We start from the raw sequence: 21,993 nt of genomic DNA, 5'->3' as shown, positions 1-21,993 counted from the left end.
AGGCAGTGAAGTGAAGATTATTGGGCACCTACAGATTATTTCTACTGATCAGTAAAAATATAATGCCTCTGAATGCCTGTAGAATTTCCAGATAACTAATAATAGCAGGTCATTCAGTTTGGTATAGTGGTTTAAGGGACCAAGCTAGAAACCAGGAGACTGTAAGTTTTATTTCTGCCTTAGACACAAAACCAGCTGGGTACTTTGGCCTGGTAACTCTTTCTCAGCCCTAAGAAAAGGTTTAAACAATTTCTGCAGATTTTGCCAAAAAAAAAAAAACCTGCATGGACTTGTTCAGATAGTTACAAGGAGTCAGGAATGACATGAAGGCCCAAAATAGACCTAAATTCTTTGAAAATCTTTTTGAAAATTAATCATCATTTTTATTTTGCTTATAATGATTTCTCCATCACATTATTGATGAGTTGTGAGCTGCCTGTCAGTAATTGGTGGAACTGAAGTTTATGGGGTTAAGTCTGGGAGTATTTGAAGCCACCCATTCTTTGACTAGTCAAACAACAGATGTAACTTGCTTATTGAATTAATCCATATTTTATATTTTCTTACTAAACTGAACCACGGTCTGGTCCATAACGACTTGCTAAGCCACAAAAGAATTCTAAATAAGATGAAAAACCATTTACCACTTATATATGGTTAAATTTGTTGCAAGACTCCATTATCTCCTTTTTCTTCAAAACCTAGTTTACCTGCTATATAATTTCCTTTCTGAGCATTTGTCCAAATCAGATTTTTCTACTCAGTAGTCTTAAATGTATTCACTGAAGACAATTGTAGGATATTTAGGCATATTTGTGTTCCATTAGTATTCTGACACTGTATAAACACTCCTCAACTTCCTCCATCTTGGTTTTAGGAATCTCTAGAACAGTCAGATCAGAACAAACAATAGCTTTGCAAAATATTGCCATTATTTTATCAAAACAACTCATTTCATAATTCTGCTTAAGCTTAAATATGCTGAAAGACTGCATTCTCCCTTATGAGGCTATCCAGTTTTTAAAATCTTAGAAAATGCCATTTTCTCTTGGTAAGTGCAGTGGAGTTACATTTGGCTAAATAAGAGCATGTTCTGCCAGTTCTGGAATTTCATGCCAAGGCACCAGTGGCCTCACCAGTCCCACTATTAATGCCAAAATGGAACCCTCCGGGACTCATTCTGATTAGACCAAGATGTCACCCAGGGCCATCTTCTGCAGATAGAAGCAGTAGAATTGTAATATTGTATCCTGAACACCTTCCATTCAGAGTGGTCGAGAAGGTAACCATGGGAAGTCAAGAAGAATCAAAAGGAATTGCATTCTCACTTCATCGCTCCTTGTCTAGGATCCATTCAGGCATCCAAATCTTACCCAATAACATAAGGCCTGAATCCAGATTGAAATGTTTAATAATTTATGAGGCTTTTTTGCTACTTTTTTTCTGCCAGTTGCTATAGAAGCTGGCTTAGCTTTTTTCTGAACAAAGAAAGGAAGAAAGAAAAAATAGTGTTCTTGAGTAGCAAGTTCCTGAATGACAGGAGCCCTTCTTCCTCAGTTCTTAGGGACAAGAGACCTTTAGGCCTACAATTGAGAAATTTAATAAAAGAAAAAGAAGCCAACAAGTTCTCACTTCAAGATGACCCATCTAGATCGGAGAAGTCAGAAAGAGGGTTTTCCTTCTTTTTTCTGGGCTAAGGGAAGGAGAAAGAATTAAGTAGAACCTTTCTTTTAGGCTAATTAATTTCAGCTAATGACAAATAAGGTATCTCGGGTTATCCTAAAACAAAGGTTTTACTATAAGAGATCGGATTTTGTGATGATAGCAGGTTCTGTCTTCTGATAAAACTTAATTTTGGAATTCTAAATTACGTCAATGACTCAGTATTTCATTGAAATCTAGCATCAGACAAATAAGATAAATATGGAAATTGTATCTGTGTGTATATACATACAGTATATACAGTAGAACTAGCTTCTAACCTACCTACCAATTCAGAACTTTCCAGTGAGAATGGTTTTAATTCAGTTGCAAATCAGCTGGTTTCCTCAGCAGTTCTTGAAGGCAGATTTCAAAATATTCTCTATAATTTATGCCTTTGTCCATGAGGAGCAAATGTAAATGTAAGAATCCCTCATTATTTCTTTTGCTGTCCTGTTTGCAAGGTTCTGTGAGTAATGCTAGCATCTAACTTGCACTATGTATTGGTCAGATTGTTACAAAATCATTTTTCTTTGTTAACTATATTTTTCTTGGGGCTACAGCCTGGTTTGCAGCTGTTCCTAGGGAGAAATTTGTGCTGATGTTTGCAAACACAATCACTTACAAGCATATGTTAGTACCTGGTTCTTAGTTTATTATAGCCTGTGCTATACAAATAAAATTCACTATTACTGGGAGTGATATCTGTGCTATCTACATTTATATAGTAAAACTAAGATAATTGTACTTCTTTGACTTAAATAGGAAGGTTAAAATCAGCTTAGATATTACTTGACTACTTTTGTGGCTCTTAGGAAATGTCTATAGATTTGTTAGTGTTGCCATCCTACAGAGAAGAGGTTGGAAGCACTACAAGAAGAGAGTTCACCAGAAGTACAGCCATCCATGTTCCTGCATCAGATATGTGATGCCTGAATATTATTAATGAAAGGTTTTCCTTTGCAAAGGTTGACTGGACCTTCCCTTTCAACTTGCAGGTTATCTTTAAATCAGCTTGGGGGAAGAGGTGGTTGCTAACAATAGATTGAAATATCTATAACTTCAAATTTGGAACTTACCGAGTTCTGTAGATTTAAGAACATGGAACAATTCATTGAAATAAAACACATTTTTATTGGTGTTCGTTTGTTTCATGATAGTGTTCTCCTATATGAGTATCATTGATTTGATGAAGAAGATCGATATTTGAGGGAAAGGACTTCGGTCAGGTTGTATTGCAGGAACAATATGGTTTGTACATTCCTTTAAGAACAAATGCCACCACATTGTCTGTATTTAAAAGGATTTTAAAAAGCAAGGTTCATTTCTCTAGATTCTTTCCTACTTCCATTGTGTACTTCTTCGACAAGAAGGACAAACTGTTCATGAAGGAGGTATCTTTCAGCTCTTATTCTATTAATGTTATAAAACCAACTTATGCTTCAATATATAAGCTCCTTCAGTGTGATTCTTTCAAGAATTAACTTTTACGTTGCTGATGTTTCTGTCAATGAGCTATTATTATTCATCAGATTTTTATTAAATTTGTATCTGGCTTTCTAGCACTTTTTTCACAAATACATTAACTTGTTATGGATATTTTCCATTTTAAAAACAATTGCTTTAAACAGCTATCTGGTTGTTACTGTGTTTCCCCAAAAATAAACCCCGTCTTATATTTTTTTGAACCCTGAAATAAATGCTTGGCTTTATTGCCATGCACTCAAAAGCTCGATTGGGTTTATCATCAGGGGATGTCTTATTTTGGGGAAAAGAGGGTATGTAAGACCCCTGGGCAGTTTCTATCTGTGCATCAGTAAAATTAGCATTAGTATGCACATTTTGATGGGAGGCCAAAGATTTGATATACTGAAAAGTAAGGTGGTCTGGTTTCCCTTTTAACTCTTACAGTGCAAACATAAAGTCAACAGTGATTGTCTTCTCCAGTACAGCATATGTCAAAATTGACAAATTAAGGTTTACCTGAGATTGTACTGTCACAGAAAACTCCTCTTCTTCCTATCTGCTATTCAAGCATTGCCCATTTCTGAAATTATTTTGCTTATATCTTTGCCACACTGGTAAACCTCATAAAGTATAATCCTAGATTTTGTTTTCTAGGATCATATCTCTTGCTGCTTAAGAATCATTTGTATTGTAAGAACTGTAACCTTTCCCTTTGTACGTAGTCTTTGGATATAGATCTAGTTAATGAATTTATGTATGTATGTATGTAATTATGTATATGTGTGTATGCGAATTACAAGTGCAATCTACCTTTGTCCAGCAAAATTTCTACAATTATAATTAGAATGGACTCTTAGAATGGACAAATCTGATTGTATATAATCATTTTCCTTCTACTTTTTTTATTATACAAATTGTATACTATTGCCATTACTAGGGAGTAATTTGATAATAGCAAAGAGAAGAGAGAGACTAAACCCACTGCCTATGCAAATTTTAAAACAGAGCTTAAAATGGCTGGTTTCCAAAACATAAGCTCAGATTTTAGCAAAGAAAAATTCAAGCTAATCTGCCTGTCATTCCCATTTTTATCATATTGAATACTGTACCTTCTAGTTTCTACTTGATTGGGAAACTATCATGTATTTGTATGGTTTACAGAAGCAGAGCTGATGTAAAGGTCACTCTACATTTTGCTAAGTATGATAAAGAAAATCCATTTACAAGCTTTGGCAGAAGTGGTAACATAATGAAATAATGACTACTTAAGCAGTTTGATTACTACTATTATGCAGCTTTAAATTTGTAGCACTAGAATTTCATACTATACTTTCTGGATTTGGAAATGTTCTTCCTTTGTTTTAAAAATTGTAATAGTTTTAGTCTGAGTCCTGAAGTTTGAACTACTGACATCAGTTGCGTAAAACAATAAAATGTGGGGGGGGGATCACTGATATATAATAGTATTTATAAAATTAACTTAATCAAAGGTTTATTTATTTTATGCCCTAAATTTGATTTTTTAAAATAAATGTGTAAGTCTAATTCTCTTGAAATATAAAAAAGGAAAGGATTGTATCAGAACACATATGCTATAAGGAGAGAGAAAAACAGGTCATATTAGAAAAATCTAAAATATTAAATTTCTATAGCAGTGTGATAACAGACAATGATATTATTCCTTCAGCATCATTGTACTACCATTGCTAGTTGTAGTGCCTGATGCTTCTTGAGAAAGAAGAAGAAATAATTTGGCTAAGTCTTTGCCACCTTGTAAATATATATTTATTACCCCTGAATGAGAAGAATGTCTCTCTGTCTGACTGTCTGTCTGACTGACTGATTGATTGATTATCACAAACATATTCCAATCTCATTTATATAAAACTATTATCATCTTCAGTGCTAGCATATGACATGGTTAATCAATTACCTCTGTTATTTTTCTGCATTTCCAGACAGCCTTTTTGAACCCAAATTCTCCAGGTATGTTAAATAACAGTCCCCAGTATTCCCCAGTCAGCTGAGCAGGACTGTCCTGTCCTGTATTGTTCTCTCCAAATTGATATATATTGCCCCTTACATGTTACATTCATTCTTACACAATCTTACATGAAGAGGGTCAACCTATTTCCAAAGCTTCTGAAGGGAGAACAAGAAGCAATGAATGGAAACTCATTAAGGAGAGATTGATATTTGAATTTCTCCTATAGATAAGGAGAAATTTTCTGACAAAACAATTAATCAGAAGTTCAGATGTTGTTGATGCTCCATCATTGGAGATTTTTAAGAAGAGATTGGACAAACATTTGTCTCAAAAGGCATAGGGTCTCCTGCTTGACCAGAGGGTTGAACTAGAACTTCCAACTCTGTTGTTCTGCTATAGTTCTGCTCCCACATCTTGGTTTATTTTTTCCAGGTTAGTATTTCTTCCTATCCTTTTATTACAGGTAGATGTTTATACACTTGCATTTCATAAGACGATTGAGGAACAAAAGGATTTGTTGTTTTATTATGTTCTTTAAAGGTCTTTATCTTATTTTTCTGATTCTAAGCAAAGGGGTCAGTTAATGTAATTTATTTTGTAAGTACCATATGTGCCAAACAAATAAGTCACAAAGAAACTACATGCTGAGTTAAGATGTGTTCTGTTTGTTCTAAGTGAAATTTAATGTGCTTAAATTATCCAAGTAATCTCGGATATGTAGAGAGCCAGTTCTGTACTGAGCAGCAGGACTGATCTGCAACCTACAAATTTTTCTTAAAAGCGTATACTTTCCAAAATAAAACCTTGGAGCCTGTAGATGTTTTCTTTCCTGCATTCAGTCACCAGCCAGGATTGTCTCCAGGAAATGCAGTTGTTCTCTTTCTACCTGCTTCCAGAGTATGGCAGTGGAAAATTTCTACAGGTAGTCCTTGATTTTCGAGCACAATTGAACTCCAAATCTCCATTGCTAAGCAAGACAATTGTTAAATGAATTTTGCCTTTCTTGCCACAGTTCTTGACCTTTCTTGCCACCGTTGTTAATCTGCACTTGGTAACATGGTTGTTAAGTGAATCTGGCTTCCCCATTGATTTTGTTTGTCAAAAGGTTGTAACAGATGATCACATGACCCCAGACACTGCAACTGTCGTAAATATATACCAGTTGCCAAACTCTGAATTTTGATCATGTGACCACAGGGATTCTGCATTGGCCTTAGGTGTGAAAAACGGTCCTAGGTCACTTTTTTCATTGCTGTTGTAACTTCTAATGGTCACTAAACAAAAGGACTGTAAGTCGAGCACTACCTTTGTATGTATGTTGTAGCAGATGTCAGAGTTCTAGTCTTGATAATCTATTTCACCATGAATTTTTTAGGCATTTGTCAGTTTTCAGGTCAGTGTCATCAGTATGTTGATGACATTCAACTTTTCTTCTTTCCTGCTGAGTCATGAGAAGCTGTGCAAGTGCTTGAATGAAGTCCAAAAAAACTAAAGTTGATTCTAGGTAAACTGTAATCTAGGTTACTAGTAAACTAGCACATGTGAGAGGAAGCATGACTTCTTGTCATTGCGATACTAATTTCCTGTATTCCAGGAGGGCTGTAGATTAGTTTTTGGAATTATGTAGTTTCCATATGAGAGCCAGCTTGGTGTAGTGGTTAAGATATCAGGCTAGAATCTAGGAGGCCATGAGTTCTAGTTCCACTTAAGGCACAAAGCCAGCTGGGTAATATTGGGCCACATTTTCTCATAGTCCTAGGAAGGAGGCAGTGACAAACCACTCCTGAAAAACCTTGTCAAGAAAATTGCCAAGGCTTGTCCAAGCAGAATCAGACATAGTTGAATGGAAGAAAAAAAAATCTGTATATACTTTAGGTGTAGGATAGTATTGTAGTTTCAGTAATTGGCATTACATAGATTGTCAGCCACTTATTAAATTAAAATGGGTTTAGCCTCAGTCCTCTTCCCACCAACAAAGCAATTAAAAGTCTTTGCAGTAATAAGCATTATGTATGCGGTCTAGTTTTCTATTAAAATTACTATTGCAAATTTAGAATTCTTTTGCCCTGCAGTAAACATTTCATTCCTTAAGAAGTCTATAAAGTAGTTAATAAATTAGTTATGCTAAATTGCCCAAAATAGTCTAGTTGAACCTTCAACAGCTAAGTTTCTAGCTAGTCAGAAGAACAATCCGTGAGTATTACACCGGTGACAGTAAGTTTTCATTTTGTTTGTCATTTTTTTTAGATTGTATATTTCAGTTGAGTATGCTTGTGGACCATATTGTTACTTCATGATTATGTTTTCAATCTCTGGGCAAACATTCTTTTGTAGGTATAGCAAATAGAGGTTTTGAGTATCTGAAGCACAAAATTAATAATAAGAATAGGGGCTAGGAATTCAGTGAGCAATAATTTTTCAGATATTTGCCAAGCATTTCCAGGACAAAGAAAAGTGACAATATCCTTTGAAAATCTGAAACCTAAATCTAAATCTTGTTGTCTAGCTATCTAACTATATCATCTATTGGTTTTAAGAAACTATTTTTATAGCTAAAATATTGACATTATGCAACAAAACAGGCATTTTATTTGAAAGTTGAAAGCACATGGAACTTTTAGCAATTGACAATATAGCTTTTAGGTTCGCAAAAATCATCATTGTAACAATCATCTTAGTAAATAGCAATTAATAGTTAGACAATATGTTTTAATATAATCATATATCTCTTAGTATGATTTATAAAGTTAGAGTGTCCTACAAAGTAAGAGAGATACTGATATTTGAATCTTTAGAATTAAAACTCTAGGCAAGGACAAAATTACTTTCTTTGCTTTGTATTGAAGCTTTGGAATTAAAAATATTTTCTTTACTGCTAAAATGATGTTCCACCCAGTTATGAAAGCAACTTCCAGATTTAAAACTAGTATGAGTTCCAATAATAAGATGACATTTTTAAAAATGCTCTTGGCTTTGAAAATCTAAAATATCTACTTATAGTGAAAAGGAATAGTTTGTTAGTTTTTCTTGTTGAAGCAAACTACTAAATTCTAACTATCTAAGCCACAAATGTAGGAAATACTCTGCAACTGGAACATTTATAACTAGGCAATGTGATCATTGAATCACATTGAGTAGACCGGTGCCTCCAAAAACAAATGAGTAGACTGGTGCCTTCAAAAACAAATGAGTAGACCGGTGCCTCCAAAACAAATGGATAGATCGGTACAGCTCTGCAACCAGTTAAAAGCCTGGTAGACCAGTACCTCTGCTAAATCCTAAAGAATTGTCACATGACCATCAAACCACGCCCACAAAATAAGCCACGCCCACAGAACTGGTAGTAAAAAAAGTTAGAACCCACCCCTGGGAGAGACTGATCTAAGATGATGATGTTTTATGGCTAAGCCTGTGGTGAGGTCAAGATGACTTGCTACTACTCAGCTAACCTTAGCTTCGTCCTTGATTATTGCCTGGTTGTCCCAAAGGTGCTTTTTTTTTTTTTTTTGAAAGAAACTGGACTTTCTTGTTTTGCTAGAAGACATTTTCCTTCTCATCCAAGAAGCTTCTTCAGTTCTGACTGAATGATGAAAAATGGAAGGGTTTATATTCTTTGCAGTCATATGATCATGCCTTTGGGACAACCATGACCTGGACGACTGAGAATGTCCATAGATGTATTGCCTGGTTGATTAACACACTCTCTGCTTCTTATTTTGGAGCAAGCTCCTAGGTTCTTACTAAGCTTTTACATAGGCAGAGGACAGGAGACTATCAAGAGCCAGATCTACCTTCCAGCTTCCTGGCTGCCTGTTCTTGAACATTATACCTTCCTCTTTGAAATAACCATCTGGTCCCTGCTTTTGAAAACAAAGAAACTCTGTAGGGTTATGTAAAATGTTTGATCATGGGACATTCTGACCCCAAAATATACTGTTCTGAATATTATGACCCCAGGATAGGCTTGCTCAAGTTCCAAATACTCAAGCCCATTCTGAGTATTTTTGCATATCCCTAGAGTTCTGTCTCCTGGCCCAAGTGATTAAGGAGAAACTGTAGAGATAACTTGAAATTTAATTGGAAAGAGTTATTCAAATTCCTGATGGAGAATTAGCGTCAGCAGCAGCTACACCCAGATGGCAGCAATAGGTACAGAAAACTCTCAGTTAATACCCAAGGTTGAAAGCAGTGCATGCTTCTGTTGCCAGAGACACAGTTTCAAATTGATGTAAACATGGGAGAGGCAGCTGATAAGTTTCTTCTACATTTCTCCCAAAAGAATGCTGCATGGAATTACCAAACAGAACTCTGGTAAACTTAATCTGTAGTTGGAAGCTAGTGCTATTCATTACAAAAGTACATTCTCTTCTGATTTTTTTTTTTTACATATTCGTCTTTTGAGCCAAATTATCTTTGTTTCTAAATTATTCTCAAAATGTACTGGATGACCTAGATTTCCTTTGATGAGACTTGGAAGATTCCTGCAGCAAATTCTAATCTGTCCAAATCAGCATGATTGGACTGGGATGTGTTGCATAATGTATTGTTTTTTTCAATACATTTCATTGAACATACATGCATTCGCAGATATATACTCATGGTACACAGTTATGATATAAAACTTTAATTTAATAAATGCCTAAATTTTGGTCCAAAAATTTGACCGTATTGCCTTTTATCAGTAATTGAAATAGTGTTTTATTGACAATGCACATTTATCTTTCCAAGTTATACAATATGTTTGGTCTATCTTTCATGCCAAAGAAATCTTTAATTTGTTCTTGCAGATTCCAAATATTGCCATTATACTAAAATGTTGACAGTCCTAGTGTTTCTAACATTTAATATTCCAACTCTTGAATTGCATCTCCAAAAGAGAGATGATTGCAGAGAAACATTTACTAAACAGCCTGTTGAGATATCCAGTATCTTCAGACAAAATGTTCAATTGAAGTAGATACATTCGAAGATAAGAAACTAGTTTCACATTTTTAAAGTAACTATGTTAAAAACTTTGTAATTGGTTTTGGAATACAGCCCTAAGGAAAATAGTTGTAGATAAAGATTTTAATAATTAAAGTTTTGCCCAGAAACTAGTTTTTATACCCTAGAGAAATGAATGGAACTTGTTGGACTAGTCTGTACTGTTCATAACGGAACCTCAACAAGTCTGCTTGACACAATCACAAACCCTGTGGTTGGAGGTGAAGAAAGTCAGAGCTAGTGCTTCATTGTTGTGAGACAGCAAGGATTTCTATGATACTGCTATGGTAATTCTTGGCAATGCAAAACATCAATAGCAATTCTATTTTTTTTTTCACTAATGTGAACATTGCCACCATTTTATTTATTATATTTATGTTCTACCATTCAGGAACTCAAGGTGCAATATACAGTATAGTACTATCTCCTTTAATTTGCACCACCACAATAATCCTGTGGAGTAGGGTGACTGTTCCAAAATCACCCATTAAATTTCTACACCTGAGGATGGTATTCCCATTCTAGTCCCCCATCTTAACCTAAGTTTTAAATGTTGCTTTTTAAAATACAAATAATTGGATTTAAATATATTGGATTAGAACAATTTCTTTTGGTTCTTAAACTGGATTCCAAATCTTGAAATAAGTAAGAATGTCCCAAATGTGATCTAATCCTAACTTCTTTAATGTTCTCAAATTCATGTTAATATTTATCACCCTATCTCATTAATCCTCAGCTATTCCAAAAAGCATGCATTTTATTTCCCAGGAAAGTTAGTTCATTTGTAGGGAATGCAAGTTAAAATATTATTTAAATTGACCATTAAAATCCCCCACCCCAATTTCTCTCATTATGTAAATCACTTACTTGTATCAGTTTGTGATTTGTGATCAAATGCAGTAAAATTATTTATGGCAGCCTAGAGCAAACTGTACATTTCTCTACCATTTTGAAATATTTTTGCATTTCTTCCCCTTTAAGATTCCCAAATTTCAGCTCTAACTCTTGGTATTCCCACTAATAATCTGTTCTCAAAGTCACACAAGAAACATATGAGTGTACTTTATTGAAATAATCAAATTACAGTGAAAGCAGTTGTTATAATGCCTGATTTGTATACTTCAAGGATAAGATTTTTTTTTATTAACAAGATGGTTTCCTAATTCTAAGCGATTTCCTTTTCAGAGATTAGCTATTAATACCTTATAAGTATAGATGTACGTTTTGTACAGACTACCAACAGTTATCAATGCAGAAAGGTTTGCATGTGTCTGTGTGTCTAATTAAATGAGAGAGACAGTGTTGTTTCAAGTTTTGTAGATTTTGCAACAACTACTAGAATAGTTGAGAATCAGAAACATGCACATCTTTTGTTTGTTTCCCTTATAATTAGATTTTCTCCTTTTCTCCTGGTTAAAAGTGTCAAGTTCACCTTGAAGGAGAATCTACTTTTCAGCCATGTTATATATTCACTGTGTTTTTCTGAACAATCCAGAGTTACTTCCAAATAAGCAAAGTAATCATGGTTTGTTTAAACACTTTGGTTTTGTTTTTCATTCTTTTTTTAAGTCATACTACTTCACACCCTTACAGGTTAGGTTGATCAATAAATGAATTCATGAAATTGCACTCATTCACACAGGGTGGATTTGATTTAAATCAAGTCGATTTAAATCATAATTTTTAAAGAGCAACTGTCATCTCTGCTACTCCTCTGACCTGTTGTTGACTTACCGACAGTCCCAACGCTGCAGAATATACAGCCTCATGCTACATAACTAAGCACTAGTTCATGCTAAATAAACTAAATTATTTATGTATCTTACATAGAAAACTACCTTTAGATTTTTGCTCCAAAAGCATTTTATTAAAATAAATTTGATAAAATTTTAAAAAATCTGATTTTTTTTTATTTTTTTAAAAAAATCATTGAGTTTTATCCACCCTGCATTCACATTTACTACACAATTGCAGTCAGTAAACTAATATCAAAGTTGTTTTCAGTCTGTCTAAACAATTCATATTCTATTTATTTGCTGAGTTCACATAGCATATTAAGCAAATACAAACAAAACCACAATGTTGTTAAGTATGATATGTGAAAACAAGCATTTTATGGAGTACATATTTGTCTTGAGATACTTCTCATGCTTTTGATTGTGAGTTAATCACAGCCAGATGCTATTGTTACGATATCACAGTTTCATCCTTTTATGTTTTAATGAGAACATACAATATATAAATGAGTTGTTGTATTATGGTGATTGGAATTTATTTCTCCGTGTCCTTAGAATTTGAAGGTAGATGATTTCATAAGTTCTTAGTTAAATGTCTTCTGGCTAAATACTCTAATTAAATAATAGCTACAGGAAAAATATTTATCAGATATTCCATTCAAAACATGTAAATATGTTTAATGATTATTTTTATATTATAATCTAATGTATTATTAAAATATTTATATAGTTAGTTTATAAATATCTAGTATGATTTGATTGCTTATTAGTAACCTATGACTATCACTGTGTTGTATCTTATGATTCTTGATGAATGTATTTTTTTTTCCTTTTATGTACACTGAGACCATATGCACCAAAGACAAATTCCTCATGTGTCCAATCACACTTGGCAAAAAAAAGAATTCTATTCTATTCTATATTATTGTATTACATGAATAGTTCCAAGTTCATGGTTGAATAATATAACTGAACAAGCTTAAGAATATGGTATCTTTTTGTATGAGACAAATTGTATTTATAGGTGCAAATTGGTGTAGTACAAAATGTAATCATCCTTGTTTTTATTATTAGGCATACATGATACATTGTCTGCTAATAGCAAATGTCTTGCTACAAAGTACCATAGCTTTATTGAATAGAATGGTGTCATCTATTTCGTTCTGCAATGAATTTTTATTTACATTAATTGAATATCACAAATCTTGATATGTCATCTATTTATATTTATTGGTGACATAAAATGCCATATTATATCTATACAGGAAGCATTCATCTTTGGAATATGACTTGTATTGAATACCGTAGAATTATTATTATTATTATAATTATTATTATTATAATTTTATTTCTATACCGCCCTTCTCCTGCCGGACTCAGGGCGGTGTACAGCCAAGATAAAACATTGCATATAAAATTTAAAAACAATTTAAAAACAATAATTTCGGCTCAAAATTATGGGATCTTACGTTGCTTATGTTTTAATAGTTGCAGAATTAAGCTTGTTGACCTTTAAAAAAACAATAGTAACTTCTTAATTTTTGTGTATAGCAAATCCAGTTTGCAGATGATATGCAGGAGTTCAGTAAATTTCCCACAAAGACTGGTCGCAGATCCCTGTCTCGTTCCATTTCACAGTCTTCCACAGACAGCTACAGTTCTGGTAAGTGTCTCCCTTTTAATAATATTTATTTTCCTTTGATTTATCTTCTGCTGATCCAGAAGTATTAGCTCAAGAAGCATATTTGGCCTATCAACTTCTTCCTTGTAATCTTTGAATACACACACACACACGCAGGCACACGGAAAGAGAGAGACAATGTCATGCTGCTGAATTTATTAATGTGACTTTTGTGAATTATTCAAATAAAATTTATTTTTTTAAAAGCATAGACATGTCAGCAGATCCCCTGCAGCTCTCAGAGGCTGATTGGTTTAAAAAATAAATGTTCCTATCCCTGACCTTGTTATCCCTACACTTATTCGGATAAGTGTAACTGTTAAGTGGTTCATTACAATATCACTAATAATGGAACTCAGTAGATATCCATATTGTGGAAAAGAGTCTTGACTTGGTTACTTCCTATACTGAAACATAATCATTGACTTAAGGTTCTTTTATCTGTATTCTCTTCTCATTGGACACTTTAATGTTGTTTTATAGCGGCATCCTACACTGATAGCTCTGATGATGAAGTTTCTCCAAGAGAAAAGCAGCAAACTAATTCCAAAGGCAATAGTAATTTCTGTGTTAAGAACATCAAGCAAGCAGAGTTTGGGCGCCGAGAGATAGAGATTGCTGAGCAAGGTAAAGCTCAAATTGCTAAAGCTTCTCTCTGGGTGTCATAAATTTTATTCCATTAGTCAGCAAATACCTTGGTAGCAAATAAGCTCTTGGAAATGTCCACAAATGATGTAAATTTATAAACAAGGCCAAAAGTTTTGGATCCTATTAATTAAGTAGTATTGCACAATCCTTATGAACAGCAAGAAGTGATCAGTGTGATTTTTTTTAGTTATTTGTTTAACAAATAGGATCTTATTCACATAGTTCCATTTTGAGCAATTAAGCACTCCTTGGCAATGTTCAGTTCAGGTTGTTGGCATTTTTCAGATATACACTAGGGTTGTTCAGAGATCTAGATTCACAGATGAAAAGGTGATTTGAAGTATCTCGTCTATAACCTTTTAAAGAAAGTGCTTCAGAAAATATGCCAAAGGCATGGTCTGCAAGTGACAGGATGCAAGATCTTTCTCAATGGGGCAAATTGTTTATTTCTCTTTCCAGAACAATTGTTTCCTAGGAGCTTTTTACATACATATAATTCCTTCTAGGAAGTGAAGATTATTGTTTGCTCAGTAATTGGCATGGGGGGTTGTTAAAGATACTTTTGGTTTTTTTTAGATATGTCCGCACTGATTTCACTAAGAAAACGAGCTCAAGGGGAAAAACCTTTGGCTGGAGCTAAAATAGTGGGATGTACACATATCACAGCACAGACTGCAGTGAGTGCACCTGTTTTGCTATTTGCATCTTAGTCTTCTTTTATCTTTACTATTTTCTGGGTTCTATCTGTCACCTCCAGAGGAACAAGGGAACTCATTTCTACAAAGGGGGTAATATAATTACTAAATCATCTTGATAAATATTTGTACTCTGCAAAGACAATTGGCCTTATGGAACCTCCTGGATCTAAAGTAGCTGATGATTTACTGTGGGTTTTAACTGATTACTACAATTATTTGAATTGGAACTGCAGTCTTGAATAGCTCAAAGGACTGGAAATAAATGGCTTGGATTTTAGATAATCCTTTTCTTATGTTCTAAAGAAGCAAGGAGTTGTGGCATTAATTAACAAATCTAGTCTAATTAAACCTCTAGAATCAGGTGGTCTATAAGTGAAATTAAACTTCTGGAATCTAATTGTTTGTGAACTTTTTCATTCTGAGTTTTTTATTGCCCCAATCCAATTAGTAATTACTGAAGCTTTTTAATTTGATGCTGTTTGCTTTATGTCTTAGGTCTTGATTGAGACTCTTTGTGCACTAGGAGCTCAATGCCGATGGTCTGCTTGTAATATTTATTCTACTCAAAATGAGGTGGCTGCTGCATTGGCTGAGGCTGGTGAGTATTGAGTTAGAAATTATGTATTCATTTTTGCAATATTTACTCATTATGATCTCAGGATTTAAGAATACAGTGTACCAAGTTATTTGGTTATGCAAGAAGATACTTAACTTTTTCATGTACTAAAATTGTTTTCTGAAGCTTCTCAGTAATAAGCTTCATATTTTCAGGAAAAATAAGTGGATTTCATTCAGATGAAAAAAAATCATTATTTTGAAGGATGGCTTAATTAAAACAAACTTAATTATTTATCATTGTAACAGACTGAGCATAGGTATGTTACCTATGTGGATGTGGAAGCTGTATAGAAAAAAAAAACCTTTAATTCTGTGATTAAAATAACCAGCTAATGCAGTGATGGTTAATCTTTTCGGCACTGAGTGCCCAAACCAGAACATGGTTGCATGCGTGTGCATATGCACGTGCCGGAGTGCCGGAAACCCAAAGACCAGCTGGCCGATGCACATGCGCACGCTGGCCAGCTGATCTTCAGGTTTCTGGCATGTGCATGCGCACTGGCCAGCTGGTCTTCCTGTGCGCCGGAAACCCGAAGATCAGCTGGCCAGCGCACACATCCTTGGTTTTTTGGCCATTTTCTGGGCTGTTTTCAGGCTGTTTTTGGACCAAAAACGGCCAAAAAACAACCGGAAAACAGCCTGGAAAACGGCCAAAAAACAGGTGTGCCAGCCAGCTGGTATTCGGGTTTCCAGTGCTCCAGTGCGTGGGAAGACCAGCTGGCTGTCGCACATGCACATGCCGGAAACCCGCCAAAGAGCTGGCGACGGCGCGTGTGCCCACAGAGAGGGCTCTGCGTGCCACCTCTGGCACACGTGACATAGGTTCGCCATCATGGAGCTAATGGATCAATGCTAAGTGGCTACAATAGTTAATACTATCTATCACAATACTTGTTTTCTAATTAGGAAGATGCTGTTTACAACTTTACTATGGCATTAATCAAGGATGTCATTGCAAGGAAACAAAAATAAACAAATATGATACTTACAAAAATGATGGCAAATTTAGGCTTTTCAGATAATTTTCTTTGAAAAGTAGTTTAAAATATTTTCTCTACTGCATTAGCTATATTGAAAGAAATACAACTGTATTCCTCACTTTGTTTTTAAGACTGTAGAAAAAATAGTGTCAGAGTACTTTGCTTATATCCTTTTCCTAATATTTTTATAAATTCTCTCTATATGCCCAAGGTGTTGGGAAATCTGCCAGATCTTTTCCGAGAAACATTTCAAAGTCAGGTAGACTCCCTTGGATCTATAATAAGAGAATAGGTAACAGTAAAGGGCACTTATTAGTTTTAAATTATTTACTCTGTTCTGCATACATTTTTTCCTATGAACATTCATGTTGCAATGAATATTTTGGTCTTTGGGTGCCATAAAATATTTTATACCATTTCATTTCCTGCACATTCTGCCAAGAATCTGCTCTGATGGATTTTTTGAAAAACAAATGACTCGTTGTCTGACCACTATTACTTGTATAATTCTAAGAAAGCCTAAAGCCATCTATAAATGTTTTTGAAGGATTGCTTTAATATAACTTTTTTCCCCAAAGGAAAAAACACATGATGCACTTCTGTTTTTAATCATATTGGTCACCATAATGTTTGGGATCTGATTCACACAAACGAATTAAAATGGCCAATTAAACATACGACAAGCAAACAAATCACACGATGGCTTAGCATGACCTCTAATGATAGATTGCTTTTTTATGTGTGTTCTGGTTATTAAAGCCTTGTTCATGTATAGAAATAAACCATAATATAGTCCTTGACTTTTGACCACAATTGAGCCCAAAATTTCTGTTGCTAACCAAGACATTTGTTAAGTGAGTTTTGCCCCATTTTACGATCGGTCTTGCCACAGTTGTTAAGTGAATCCCTGCAGTTGTTAAGTTAGTAACAAAGTTGTTACGTGAATCTGGCTTCTCCACTGACTTTGCTTGTCAGAGGATTTTAAAAGGTGACCCTGGGACACTGCAACTGTCATAAATATGAGTCAGTTGCCAAGTGCATGATTTTTGATCACGTGCCCATGGGAATTGCTGCAATAGTCTTAATTGTCAAAAAAAAATAGTCTTAATTCTGAAAACCAATCACACATCACTTTTTTAGTGCTATTGTAACTTTGAATGGTTACTGAATGAATTGTTGTAAGTCGAGGACTATCTGTATAGTTTGCCTCTAGCTTACTGTTCAGAAAACAATTGCTAATGAATTTTGGCTTTGTGTGATATATAAATGTAACAACAAATACCTTTTCTAATAACCTGTTTATTTAAATTTTCTCAAAACAAGAAAATCATTAGTCTAATTAAAGTAGGCAAATCTACTGTTATGTAGCTCTTGCAAAACATAGAAAGTATTTTCAACACTCATATAGCTAAAGTATGTGGAAGTAACAGCATGTTACATTTGCTACATGCTGATAGTATGCTTAGCTAGGGCAAAATGCAAGAAACCTTGCTTTTAAAAATTCATTTGGCCCTTTTTTGTTGTTTTGTTAGGTGTTGCTGTGTTTGCCTGGAAAGGAGAATCTGAAGATGATTTTTGGTGGTGTATTGATTGCTGTGTAAATATGGATACCTGGCAGCCAAATATGGTAATAGTAAAATTCCAGTAAAATTCCACTGTTCTCATTTTTGTTGTCTTTTCCCAGAGGATCGAAATGCTATTTCAGAAATGCCCAAGATTTTGGCACGCTGAGTGGAAATATTGCTTTTTTCTTTAACCCACAGGGAACAATATACAGTGATCTCAGATGGTGATTATTTAACATGCAGAATATTTAAATCTAGTCATTCCTGTTTGTACAAAACTAATTGCCCGGTTCTCTGGATTTAGGCTATTGCAGCACAATGGTGAATTTCTAGAGAACATTTTATAAAAGGCATCATTTCAAGAGAACCTGTTCAATGTCAATTAGATGAATCAGTTAGATGAATCAATAATAGAATATCTGAATTAATTATATTTCCCATATTTCTAGATCTTGGATGATGGTGGAGATCTGACTCATTGGGTTTATAAGAAATATCCCAATGTATTTAAGAAGATCAGAGGCATTGTGGAAGAGAGTGTGACAGGTGTGCACAGGTAACAAAGAAGAATTTCTCTGTTCTTTAAATATGAAGTTTTAGCTGTGTTGGGGCCTATTAATTTTGTAAGCACAAAATTCACTAAACCCTATAGTATAATAGCTCATGAAAGGAGTGAGAAACAGGTGAAATAAAGCTATAGTGGAAGAACGGTAGAATAATGTTAAGTCAATATGCACATTTGCTCCTTATTTATTTCCCTAATAATACATGGAACTTTATATTATTTTAAGATAAAAATGAAGCAGCTCTTCCTTTTAATTGCTTATACCACATTCTGGGCTTATGATGAAGTAATTAACATGTTCAATTTAATATTCTCTTAACTTAAGAAATGGTTAGAGGTACTCTACTATGTTCACATTTAATTCTTTTTTACTCCTGTTCTCTTTCTCTTACAGTTTTAGTTTTAAATGTCTGTGGGAAATGCAACCTGTACTAAGTTTCCAGTAGTAACTCAGGGATGAATTGACAAGCATAAGACATTGTTTTATACCACATCTGACAATAGTGTCAGTTAGTTCAGTATCATCTACACTGGACTTTAGCCAAGGAAGAATATCTACAGCAGTATCTACAAATACTAAAGACTAAATAATTATGTTATCACTGAGCTGTAACTCAAAATTGAATTAATGGATAAAGAATATGTTTCCTTGGGTGATGGCTGTTTTTGCTTCCCTTAAGGTAATACAGCTATTCTTTCATAAACTCAATATAATTGGCATTAACAAAGATTTTCCTTAGATATTTGCTATTACTATCACTATTACACATATCACTATGTTCATTAAAGCTTTAATTATATTGGACTAAATAAATCTTGAAGATTTCATAATTCTTCCCTATTCTGATATTTTAATAATTAGAACACTGTGCATATTCAAAAGATAATTTGTTATAGAGTCCCATATCTATTGCTATTTAAAATTCTTGAGCTTTGCTTCTAACCAAAAACTGTAACAATGTCTCTTTCTGATCATTAGGTTTCTTATCTGATTTTTAATTAGGGCGCCCATATCTGAGCTGCAGAAATTAAAATGACCTCTAGATGGCAGCAGAACAATGTAGAAAAATGTAACTGTTTGCTACTGACTAGGGGTTATCCAAACATTTGCAGCCAAGATATGGTCATCTTACTTTAATTTGGAAATATTCCATCCTCCCCTTCTTTTTTCAGATTGTACCAATTATCAAAAGCTGGAAAACTCTGTGTTCCTGCCATGAATGTAAATGATTCTGTCACCAAACAGAAATTTGATAACTTGTACTGTTGCAGAGAGTCCATCTTGGATGGGTGAGTTTGGACTGGGGGGAAAAAAATTGAACATTCAAGTTTTGTGTCATAACTTTATGTTCAGTTTTCTGCCAGAAGTTTAAATCAATACACTGCTGTGATACACAGTGACTGTGAATTTTACTTTATTGAGCAATCTAAGAGAATAGTGTTTTCACAATGGGTTGCTTTCTTTTCTGTAGTCTAAAGAGGACAACGGATGTTATGTTTGGAGGAAAACAAGTAGTAGTGTGTGGTTATGGTGAGGTGAGTATTAGAAGCAATCCATGATCCTAATGTCCTTTTATGAACTCTCATGAGTACAAGCAAATAGCTAGCTTTGTACAGCCTTCATTATTTGTTGTATTCATTATCTGCCTTTTACTAATAATACTTGCTTAATAGAAGCACAATTAGCAAGCAATTGTGTTGTAACAGAAAATGGTGTATGTAATTGTAAGGTACTCAGAGTAATTGCAAGCTGCTATTAGTGACTATTTTTACATCACTACTATTAATAATGTATGTAAAATACATCAGTTATATTCAGGATAATCTTTAACATGTGAATGGAATGTACTATTTCAGCATGGTACTATATAAATGGCAATGTGGAATTCTGAACGTTTTTAAAATTTTACAACAGCAACCTATATAATAATTCATGGCAGTAGTGCAAGTGATTGCTTATGCAAAATACTTAACAAGAAGAAGAATCTGGAATACTTTCCAGCTGTTCAAAATCAATATTAAAATGGTTCAGTTCCTTTCCCATCCCATTCTGTCCCTTCCCTTCCTTCCCTTATTTTTTCTTATACAGCAAAAATTGGCATGTATTTTACCTCAAAGTTGTGAGTCTTCATTATGTGATTAAACTGATAATTGTCATGAACTAGGCCTTAGTAATAAACTGAGCAGAGGAAGTGATAACTTCTTGGCCACATTTTATTTTAAATACTCCTTTTCTCTCCTGTTTCCTCTCTCTATTGTAGTATTACATTTCCCAACTCAGAAAATAAATCTAACTTAAATATTTTAATTTTTTTTCAAAGTTGTTGATGGGGAAACTTTTTTTTAACTGATAAGTATGGTGATATCCAAGATATTTATGGTTTGTAAGACAAGAATATAAAGGGCTGAGCTTCTAGGTTCTTCATTTTGTTTCTCTTTCCCAGGTATTTACGAGTGCCTAATCCAATTAAAATAAACAATACTTTTTCTAAAAAAAATGTCATATATTTGGAATCAAATGCAAACATTATCAATTCCATTTTTAATTGCATCAATCATATAATTTTATGCAATGAGCCAGTCCTGTAAATACCATAGTAATACTGCAGCTATGAGTAAAGGAATGAATAGAAGTAACATCTTCATGCTATATCAACAGGAAGACGACTATTAAGGGGGAGGCTACAAGTTACCCGAGTATTTTTGCAGCCAGTCCATCAATGTTCATTAATCAATACACCAATTATATACATTTGAATTTTAGTGTAGAAATTTCAAACCAGTTTCATAATTACCTACCGTTGCTTTTGAGGTAGACAAGACATTGTTTTCCAGCTTCTGATTTTGTGTTTCTTTTTGGGTATCGCAGGTTGGAAAGGGATGCTGTGCAGCTCTGAAGGCTCTGGGAGCAATTGTTCATATCACAGAGATTGATCCCATCTGTGCACTTCAAGCCTGGTAAGAGATGAACTGTTACAAGCATTATTCCCTGACATCATTCAGCTGTCTTTATTATTTTTGGTTGGTCTTCTGGTGACTACTTCGGAAGGTTGAAATGAAACCGATTATTAAAAGTTCTTCTAACTAGAACTTAAAATCAAAGCTATCTTTGTAAGGAAGTACAATCTTCAGTAGATATGCACTCCCGTATTAATTTTTTAAGGGCTTCGTGATTAAGATTGTTCCTGAAGATCTGGTGCACAGTTTGATGGAGGCCTTGGCCACCATTTGGAACAAGAGCACGGCTACAACTTAGGACTGAATTGTGGCTTTTCCGTCCTGTAAACAAAGGAGTAAAATTACATGCAGCCCATTAACTTTTATAAATGTAATAAAATTCTTCATCACTGTAGATGGATCCTAA

The 21,993-nt window shown here is 34.2% G+C and overlaps 1 protein-coding gene and 1 long non-coding RNA gene across 4 annotated transcripts in view; one reads left to right on the top strand and one right to left on the bottom strand.

Annotated features, from left to right (window-relative positions):
- LOC139315283 (uncharacterized) overlaps window positions 1–21,993 on the bottom strand; it is a 45,164-nt gene that overhangs the window by 3,679 nt on the left and 19,492 nt on the right. Inside the window, exons 2-3 of one of the 2 annotated variants that reach the window (XR_011600252.1) lie at window positions 21,429–21,584; window positions 13,531–13,646 (exon numbers count right to left, since the gene is read on the bottom strand). This is a non-coding gene — a long non-coding RNA (uncharacterized lncRNA). Of the gene's footprint in view, window positions 1–13,530; window positions 13,647–21,428; window positions 21,585–21,993 lie in introns of those variants that run through there. The other variant, XR_011600253.1, reaches the window with a different exon arrangement.
- The window catches only part of AHCYL1 (adenosylhomocysteinase like 1), a 47,742-nt gene that overhangs the window by 10,689 nt on the left and 15,060 nt on the right, over window positions 1–21,993 (top strand). For both annotated transcript variants that reach the window (XM_070941431.1, XM_070941432.1), the window contains exons 2-10: window positions 13,426–13,537; window positions 14,039–14,182; window positions 14,780–14,880; window positions 15,397–15,499; window positions 18,032–18,126; window positions 18,514–18,620; window positions 19,803–19,919; window positions 20,102–20,165; window positions 21,499–21,587. In XM_070941431.1, coding sequence (XP_070797532.1) covers window positions 13,426–13,537; window positions 14,039–14,182; window positions 14,780–14,880; window positions 15,397–15,499; window positions 18,032–18,126; window positions 18,514–18,620; window positions 19,803–19,919; window positions 20,102–20,165; window positions 21,499–21,587 — 932 coding nt within the window. The remainder of the gene's footprint in view (window positions 1–13,425; window positions 13,538–14,038; window positions 14,183–14,779; window positions 14,881–15,396; window positions 15,500–18,031; window positions 18,127–18,513; window positions 18,621–19,802; window positions 19,920–20,101; window positions 20,166–21,498; window positions 21,588–21,993) is intronic.

Source organism: Pituophis catenifer, unplaced genomic scaffold, assembly GCF_029215685.1.
Source record: "Pituophis catenifer annectens isolate HBS135680 unplaced genomic scaffold, rPitCat1.0.hap2 SCAF_3, whole genome shotgun sequence".
NCBI classification, from domain to species: Eukaryota; Metazoa; Chordata; class Lepidosauria; order Squamata; family Colubridae; genus Pituophis; species Pituophis catenifer.
The sequence above is the reverse complement of the archived record's forward strand: the minus strand, read 5'-3'. Positions and strand labels throughout refer to the sequence as shown.